The sequence below is a fragment of the Salvelinus alpinus genome, chromosome 4 (assembly GCF_045679555.1).
Source record: "Salvelinus alpinus chromosome 4, SLU_Salpinus.1, whole genome shotgun sequence".
Taxonomy (NCBI): domain Eukaryota; kingdom Metazoa; phylum Chordata; class Actinopteri; order Salmoniformes; family Salmonidae; genus Salvelinus; species Salvelinus alpinus.
The window spans coordinates 33089364-33099198 of NC_092089.1; the positions used below are offsets into that span (position 1 = coordinate 33089364).

Consider the following 9835-nt stretch of genomic DNA (forward strand, 5'->3'; position numbering starts at 1 on the left):
AATGTGAAGGCTATATACAGGGGGTACCTGTACAGAGTCAATGTGGAGGCTATATACAGGGGGTGCCTGTACAGAGTCAATGTGGAGGCTATATACAGGGGGTACCGGTACAGAGTCAATGTGCGGGGGCACCGGTGTCCAGGTAATTGAGGTAATATGTACATGTGGGTAGAGTTATTATAGTGACTTATTGCATAGATAATAACAGAGAGTAGCAGAAGCATAAAAGGGGGTGGGGGTGCAAATAGTCTGTGTAGCCATTTGATTAGATGTTCAGGAGTCTTATGGCTTGGGGGTAGAAGCTGTTTAGAATCCTCTTGGACCTAGACTTGGCGCACCGGTACCGCTTGCCATGCGGTTAGTTTTTCTATTTAAAATAGTGTCGAAAAAGGTGTGAAAACCCCAAAAATGGGGGAAATCCGAAACATGGAAAAACAAAACGGAGAAAACGACGTTTGGTGAAAAAACAGAAGTAAAACTGATTCTAAAATGTCCTACCAGCGTTTTTTGCTGTGCATGACTGCACTTTAGAGTGTGTGTCATCCTGCAGCACAGCATTCTGGGGAAGGTTGAGGTCAGGTCCAATACTGACTATGCACCCAATAGGGGAAGAGGTTTGGCCATCCAATAAATGTTTTAGAGTAATATAATATAATATATACAATTTAGCAGATGCTTTTATCCAAAGCGACTTACAGTCATGCGTGAATACATTTTTACATATGGGTGGTCCTGGGAATTTAACCCACTATCCTGGCGTTGCAATGCACTACCAAGATGCATGACAGGTTTATAAATGCTTTGTGAAGCATCAATTCAATAGGATTTAAAAGGCCTTTAATAAGTGGTGCTTATGTCACCCTTTTTAAAGCACAGGTTTGTGTCATATTTGACATAGTGGGTTATGTCACATTTGACATTGGTGATTATGTCACACAGTTATGCCACATTTATGAACATGACACAGTTATAGAGGATTTGTAACACATGTATGTAGTGTTTATTAAGACTTTATGAAGCCTTTACAAGCTGCACTTCATTTAAAGTGGGACCTTTTGTTTTGTCTGTGACCATGTGCTGCTTTTTTTGTTTCCTGCAGGATTTATAGCTACTCATACAGAACCCTTATTCTTCCTCACATTCTGTAGATGTCATGACTCCTACCGAAGGTGGATCCCCTTCCTGTTCGGGTGGCGCTCTGCGGTCGTCGTCACCGGCCTAGTAGCTGCCACTGATCCCTTTTTTCCCCTTTCTGTTTATTGGTTTCACCTGTTTTGTGTGTAGGCTGATTAGTCGGGCTATGTTAGCCAGTAGGCCCGCCTGCTCTTTGTGCGGGATTGTTTTGTGTTGCTCTGAGCACGTTCGATGTTGACGTGTTTCGTGCATGGGTTTTTCTCCGGACTGTTTGAGTCCCCCTGTTTGGGGCATTTGTTTTGTGTGCGCCCTGTGTTTCGTGGGGTGGCTTATGTTCGCTGGTGAGCAATAAATAGCACTACCCTGTACTCTCTGCTTCCTGCGCCTGACTTCGCACCCACTACGCCCAGCGCGTTACAGTAGAGCACATCTGATTTCAACACAAACAAAGGGAGAAGGTTGTATATGTGATACTGATAATGACCCATTACAGAGAACAGTACTTGGACTTTGGAATACATTTCATTCAAGGTTCCATAAAGTCCAATAAAGTTATGAACTAACGTATTGAATAGATAATTTCAAAAGTATGTATTTACACGGTAAGACCAGTACATGAACAGCTCACAGTGTGTTATAGAGAAGATAGACCGAACCGAATGGGTGAGCCAAGCTGTTAAATATGGACACTATTCCTTTAAGAGCAGAGTATCAGCCCTGCACTCAGTAAACAGTAGGGAGGGAAGGGCTTATGAACTTCACTTTGCAGAAGTGAAACACTAAACTAGAAACCTGAATGTTAAATAGGATCGATTTATTACACATTATATAATTTATCCACACAGCTACAACTTTGGTAGTTTCCAGTCAATGAACATTTTCCTGATCGTAAGTAGAGAACAAACAGTCAACACACACTGAGGTGAGTAGAGAGTAAGAATTATACTAGAACTTTCTTTTCTAAAAGCTTGATGTGTAGTAGGCCTAGTCCCATTTAGAATCAGAGTGGAAGACATAGGCTACGTTCACACAAGCTGCCCAATCTTTTTTCACTAATTCATCTTTTGAACAATCAGATCGGCTCTGACAAAGATCTGATGTGAAAAGATCTGATGTGATAGGTCAAAAGACCAAATGGTGAAAAAAATATCAGACCTGGGCTCCCTGTGTGAATGCAGACTCTCCTCTCTAACACGTTGGCTCAACATTTCCAAACAGTCCCATTACAACTCAGAATGTTGAATACATTTCATTTGGACTTACTTTACCTGTAGTCAACTGATTGTGTCCTTATGTCAGAGGTAATCTGGAGACTAAATATCCACAGGGAAATGTTACTAGCCAAACTTTCAGTACGCTGGTCGGTATGGTTCTGTCAGAGGTTTGTAGTTTCAATACTGACACAATTCGTACACAACGTAAACACTTGCACAATATGTGAACAATGGCTGACCGCAACAGAACCACAGACTGAACGTTGATGACTTCCAGCTGATAGCGAGGAAACAATGTTCGGTAGACTACGTTCCGGTACGTTCAGCTATTGTTAACATATTGTGCATCACGTGCAATGCGTCAGGAGATTGAGAATGCATACTGGAAATAGAAACTGATTGAGCCATACTGTATACAGACCGGCTCCCCATAAAGCTGGGTTAATAACACTTTCCTGTGGACATTTTATCTCATCCCCTACCATCAAAAGGACCAACAGAATGGACAACCGTTAAAGCACGTTTTAAATATAATTTTATTCAACATTCTTCTCATTTAACATTCTGGATTGTAGAGACTCTTGCATATTTTTTAGTGCGATTTCATTCAGACTGAATAGCCAAGGGGTGACCATGGTAACAGTCGATGTTTTAGGCAAGATGTGAGGTGATAAACAGTGTATAGAAATTGTTTTATATCAGGAACTCATATAAACACTCAGAAGACATTTTTGTTTAATAAATAAATAACAGAGAAAGAAAACAATATATTTTTATTACATTTTTTATTCAGAGAGACCATCAATCATATATTTATATTTTGGTCTGTTTCCAGCTATTGCTTCCTCCAGCATTGTCCTGTCTGAAGAGCAGTTCCATTGTTCTATCTGTCTGGATGTGTTCACTGAGCCAGTCTCCATCCCATGTGGACACAACTACTGCAAGGCCTGTATCAGAGGATACTGGGACAGCACTGACCTGTGCCAGTGTCCAATGTGTAAAAAGACATTTGATAAGAGACCTGATCTCTTTGTTAATACTTTCATTTCTGAAATGGCTGCTCAGCTCAAGAAGTTGGCTCCAGTTATGGTCACACCCACCACCCCAGGAAAAACCCAAACCACAACCCTTGCCAAACCTGGAGAAGTACCATGTGATGTCTGTACTGGGGGGGAGCACAATGCCCTGAAGTCCTGTCTGGTGTGTCTGGCCTCTTTCTGTGAGACTCACCTGGAGCATCATCGGATAGTGGCATCTTTCAAGAAACACAAGCTGATCGACCCTGTGGAGAACCTGGAAGACAGGGTGTGTAAGAAGCATGAGAGACCCCTGGAGCTGTTCTGTAGGACTGATCAGATGTGTGTGTGTCAGTTCTGCACCGAGACAGACCACAAGACTCACAAGACTGTCCCCATAGAGAAAGAGTATAGAGAGAGGAAGACTCAGATGAGGAAGACTAAGGGTAAAGTTCAGGAGATGATCCAGGAGAGACTGCTGAAGGTTAAGGAGATCAAACAGGCAGTAGATCTCTGCAAGAGTAATGCAGAGAGAGAGATAGCAGACAGCATGGAGGTCTTCACGGTTTTAGTGCGCTGTATTGAGAGAAGCCAGGCTGAGCTCATAGAGGTGGTTGAGGAGAAGCAGAAAGTATCAGAGAAGCGGGCAGAAAGGTTCATTGAAGAGCAGGAAATAACTGAGTTAAAGAGAAGAACCCCTGAGATAGAGCACATTTGAGATATTAAAGATCTCCTCCTGCTCCTCCAGACCTCCCCATCTAGCTGCACTCTTCCACCTACCAAGAACTGGTCTGAGGTCACTGTTCAAAGCGGTCTTGGTGTGGGGACTCTGAGGAGAGCTGTGTCTCAGGTGGAGGAGACATTAAATAAAATTAGGGAGAATTTGTGTGATGCTGAGCTGAAGAGGATGCAGCAGTGTGCAGTGGATGTGACTCTGGACCCTGATACAGCACATCCAGGCCTCATCTTGGCTGCGGACAGGAAACAAGTGAGATATGGAGACATAATGGAGAACCTCCATGACAACCAAAAGAGATTTGTTAATAATACCCGTGTTTTAGGGAGGGAGGGGTTCTCCTCAGGAAGATTCTACTATGAGGTGCAGGTGGAGGGGAAGTCTGTGTGGGTTTTAGGAGTGGCTAGAGAGTCCATCAACAGGAAGGATTGTGGTGTATTACCGAGTCCTGTAGATGGATACTGGACTGTGGGGCAGTGGAATATGAATGAATACAAGGCTTACGCTGGGCCTTGGGTCAACCTCTCCCTGAGAGAGAAGCCCCAGCAGGTGGGGGTGTTTGTGGATTATGAGGAGGGTGAGGTATCCTTTTACAATGTGGAGGCCAGGTCTCATATCTACTCTTTCACTGACTGCACCTTCACTGAGAGACTCTACCCATTCTTCTCTACAGGTACAAATACCTCTGGTGATAACTCAGCTCCACTTATCATCTTTACAATGAAGTCTGACTGAGCTTAGTGAAGATGGAACTCAGTCACAGGGATTCCCAGCAATATGCCTCATTTAATGTGTTGACATTTCTTCTTGCGATAGAGAATTTGAGTGTTAGTACTTATCAGTTGATCAGATTTTATAATGAAGAATGGATCTCTTATGTCCTAGTACTATATTACAATGTACATTAAAAAACTATTTCCTGTGAATCTTTGTACTGTTTTTTTTTAAATAACTACTCCTACAGACCACTTATTCCTCCTCTCACTTTCAGTGAGATCACATTTCAAACATCCACAGCATACACAGATGAAGAGGGAGTTTCAAATGGTGCAGTGATACTGATAATGACTCATCACCAAGCTAAAAGTACAATGCTTCTTGGACTTAACCTATCCAACCTCTAGGATAACCTAGAAAGTCCCATACAGTGATCCGTAAAGTCATAACTCTCTCTGTCTTTTCCTCTTCCCCCTCTCTCACCCCTCTGTCTCTCTCTCTCTCTCTCTCAGTGGGATGAGGTCAGTGTCCTGGATGACCGGGGGAGACTCATCCGGACCTTTGAGGTCTGCAACGTCAATCAGAACCCCCGTCTCCAGGACAACTGGCTGGCCACGCCCTTCCTCTTCCGCTTCTCGGCACCACGGGTCTTTGTGATGCTGCGTTTCTCCATGCGGGACTGTGCCAGCCTGCGCTCGCCCTCGCCCTCCTGCCGCGAGACACTCACCCTCTACTACAAACAGGCCGACTCACAGAGAGAGCTGGAGAGGACATGGGCTGCAGAGGTAGGTGTTGATGATTCGTTATTTGAGAAATGAGACCAAGTTGAGACGCTGGACGAGGTGGATAAGGTATAGTAAGACAGTTTATTCGGATGTAAAGATATCTGAGCAAAGCGTGCACGGTCTCGTTCATTTAGCTCAGAAGGAACTAGCAGAAGCGAGTCCCGAAACATATTGTGCAGTACATTTTATACAGTGAATGACGTAGGTAGATTCTGGTAGTTCGTGCTCCTGATTGGTCGTTGTAAGTGGAGGCCCCTCCCCTCCACGCTGGTGTCAATGTCTCATTGGTTCTTGGCACTGTTCTTTGTTCTTGGAAACCCAGCCTGAAACAAGGGTGTGTGTGTGTGTGTGTGTGTGCATGTGCGTGTGCGTGCTCGTATAGAGGCATGCCTGCCTTATCAGTGGTCATAAAAGGTCTGAGTCAGCCATCCTCCCCTGCGTGTGGGAGTGAGGTTAGTATCTGTTACGGGGAGAACGTGTTTAACTGTGGGGTGTAGCAAGATATTTGCAACAAAGTCTGCTTTAATAAGGAAGGCATTATAACAGTATTATAGCTATGTGTTAAGGTCAATGAAGACAGCATTTCTTACATAGGGCAGAAAGACTACACTTCCTATCATGCCATTAATACCCCACCTTCTTATTGTAGGTGTAATGCCACATTCACGTGCTCGTCTGAACATCCTTTCCCCTAGTTGTGATGTCAGAAACACCACTTTGTTTCATTCATGTGTTTTTTGGTCGGAGCAATGATTCAACCAGATAAGATTTTAGCCAACTTGATAAGCTGACGTTGCTAAAGTAAAGTTAGCTAGCTCGCTTAACATTGACACTATGGTCAATAGTAGTTACATTATCCACATTGATAAGGTTGTAGTTGTAGTTATGACATAACAACCATTCCTGGACTTGAATCAGAAAGCGAGCCACCGCTGGACAGTACCAGAAAACATGTTCTATAGATTCTGTTTCCTCGTGTCTACACAAGGCTGACTGTTCAATGCCCCATATATTGAACATTCTTTTGTAGCAAGTATTTTATAATAGTTTACATTAAAATGAACAAATGTATGTGTCGATTGTTGTTTTATATGTCAGTTCATAGACCCGATGCCAAGGTATTGGGACATGAAAAACGTACTTGAATTTTATATGATATTGCTGTCAAACCTTTTAACTTTAAGTGAAACTGATTCATTTTTCGATTTATACTAATCATTAATCATTTAAGCCATTTACTTCACGTGGTATTTATAGTTTCTAAGAACATCTGTTAAGACGTTGAGCATAAAGACTACATTTACCAATATCCCATTTTGGTAATATGTAGTTCCGCATACTCCACAAAACGGGCTCCAAAAACGAGGAAATAATGTTGCTTTGGTTTGCCATAACATTCCTCTCATTCTCATCCCCCTCAATATCATAAAATAATCTAAATTTCCCATCACACATCAGTACTTTATAGTTCCTACCCTCAGGGCTTGTGGTTTCCAGTGGAGAGCAGTTACAGAGCTGTTTTCGATAGAGTGCTGAGCTCTTGTTGCGTCAGCGTGTCGTGTGCTGCTCTCACAGAGGGAAGGATGCAGTATTTGTGGATGAATACATTTCTCCTTGGGGAAAGTTAGATACTGTTTAAAAATTAAAATAAGATGAGTGAAGTGTAGAGGAACGTAGAGTGGGGAGCAGCAGGAAGGCCAGGAGTCTGAGTCTCTGGGGAAAGTTAGCACAGTTATCTTGAAACTGGGGAGAATTAGATTAGATTAAAACACAGACTGTCACTGGTCCGCGACCGTTTGTTTTTGACTAAATGTGTACCCTCAGAGCTAACTGTTGCATACTCTTAAATACTTTAATCAACTGTTACATGCTCTTTATCTTATCCTTCTCCCTAATCCCTTGCGTTTTAATTTCCACAAGGAAATTGATTACATGATCCCTCTCTCTCATCCCTCTCTCCTCCCTTTCTTCCTCCCATCCCCCTTTCCCATCGCTGTCCAGCCGTCCAGTGGAGAGAAGGACACGAGGGAGGGCTGGGTGAAGATTGACACCATAGCAGCAGATAAGAGTTTCACCAAGGTGGAGCCCAGCCTGCCTCACCAGTACCAACCAGACCGCTACCGTCGGGTCAACATCAAGACCCGCAGCTTCGCTCCGCTCACACGCAATGGGTACTGTACGAGAACATTTGGAACAAATTTATGAAAAATTCCAATATACAAACCGTGCTCATCACTTGTGAAAAAAAGTCCTTTGCCACCTTGTAGGCAATAGTGTATGGTAACTAACTCACCTAAACCCACGCTGTCATCTATCTAGTGGTCCTTCAAGCCTGATAATAAGTTAACATGTTATGACCCTTGACCCCGGTTTCAGATTCGTCCTGGCCATCGTCGACAGTGGCGCATGCGTCTCTTTGATGGGTGTGTCCATCTTCTACCGCCGCTGCCCAGCAACCAACCGCTATCTTGCTTCCTATCTGGCCACACCCTCAGGGGCGGAGCCTACCGCCCTGGTCCCTGTGACTGGGACTTGTGTTCCCCACAGCCAAGCACAGGGAGGCTCCGCCCCCCGCATGCACTGCAACGCAGAAGGTGAATGGATGGTGCCGGTGGGTGGGTGCATCTGTGAAGAGGGATATGAGCCCAATCAAAACGGATCTGCCTGCTTAGGTGAGTTCAACAAGTCTGGTATACGTTTTAAAACTTAAAACACACACACTTAAATGTCAAACGACCAACAATATTTAACAATATCTAAAGTTTTCGCCTTCCTGTCAGTTTCCCTTTCACCTGTCCTGTCAGTTCTCCTGTCCCCTGTCCTGTCAGTTCTCCTGTCCCCCCTCCTGTCAATTCTCCTGTCCCCTGTCCTGTCAGTTCTCCTGTCCCCCCTCCTGTCAGTTCTCCTGTCCCCCGTCCTGTCAGTTCTCCTGTCCCCTGTCCTGTCAGTTCTCCTGTCCCCCCTCCGGTCAGTTGTCCTGTCCCCCCTCCTGTCAGTTCTCCTGTCCCCTGTCCTGTCAGTTCTCCTGTCCCTGTCCTGTCAGTTCTCTTCTCCACCCTCCTGTCAGTTGTCCTGTCCCATCTCCTGTCAATGTTCCTGTCCCCTGTCCTGTCAGTTCTCCTGTCCCCCTCCTATCAATTCTCCTGTCCCCTCCTCCTGTCAGTTCTCCTGTCCCCTGTCCTGTCAGTTTTCCTGTCCCCTCAGTTCTCCTGTCCCCTGTCCTGTCAGTTCTCCTGTACCCTGTCCTGTTAGTTCTCCTGTCTCCCCTCCTGTCAGTTCTCCTGTCCCCCTTCCTGTCAGTTCTCCTGTCCCCTGACCTGTCAGTTCTCCTGTCTCCCCTCCTGTCAGTTCTCCTGTCTCCTGTGTCACTAACTGTCTGGATCAATATGGGATGGAACTGCTGCCGTCACTCTGATCACTGGCCCAGCTTGACTGAGAGGACGGGGGAGGAGGGCAGGGATGGACAATGGCCCTGTGCTGTGTGTGTGTTCGTTGAGGGGGGGTGGGTTATGGGCAAATGTTTTATGAGACTGTGTCGACAACATCCTACATAAATGAAAAGGTGTTTATGTCTGGGAGCATAAGTAGGATATGGGGGCTTTGTGTTGTGGTCTCTGTGTTGGTGGTGTTTAAACTGAAGAAGCAGGAAGGGAGCAGAACTCAGGGGAATAAGAGACAGCTTGTCAGACCAAGAGCTCAACTACTGCTTCAACAAGCCCCACTTGACCCAGTGTGTTAGCACAGAGGAGGAAAGGAACACACACACACACACACACACACACACACACACACACACACACACACACACACACACACACACACACACACACACACACACACACACACACACACACACACACACACACACACACGAACACACACACACACACACACTACTACAGGGACATGGACACTACACCACAGTCTGGGTCAGTGTGCCCCCTGAAGAAGTAAAGTGTTCAATCTTCACCGGGTGGGGGTCAACGAGAAAGATATGTTTTGGAGAAACCTCAAGAAAGACACCGTTGAAAATCGAGAGAGGGAGGAGGGAAAGAGAGAGGGAGGGAGGGATGTGACACATTTAGGTCATAGTGATGTAATGGCCACTCGTCTGTGAACAAGTGACAGAAACCACAGCGGGAGAGAGAGAGAGAGGGAAAGAGAGAGGGAAAGAGAGAGGGAGAGAGGGGATAAGTGGACACAAGTTAATGACTGAAGGAATTGAGCAAGCAG

General features: G+C 45.0%; 1 protein-coding gene across 5 annotated transcripts in view; it reads left to right on the forward strand.

The window, feature by feature from the left end:
- The window catches only part of ephb6 (eph receptor B6), a 100939-nt gene that overhangs the window by 41591 nt on the left and 49513 nt on the right, over positions 1-9835 (forward strand). For 2 of the 5 annotated variants that reach the window (XM_071395086.1, XM_071395087.1), the window contains 3 exons: positions 5330-5602; positions 7604-7773; positions 7979-8274. In XM_071395086.1, the coding sequence (XP_071251187.1) occupies positions 5330-5602; positions 7604-7773; positions 7979-8274 (739 nt within the window). Of the gene's footprint in view, positions 1-1886; positions 2057-3183; positions 3654-5329; positions 5603-7603; positions 7774-7978; positions 8275-9835 lie in introns of those variants that run through there. The other 3 variants (XM_071395085.1, XM_071395084.1, XM_071395088.1) reach the window with 3 other exon arrangements.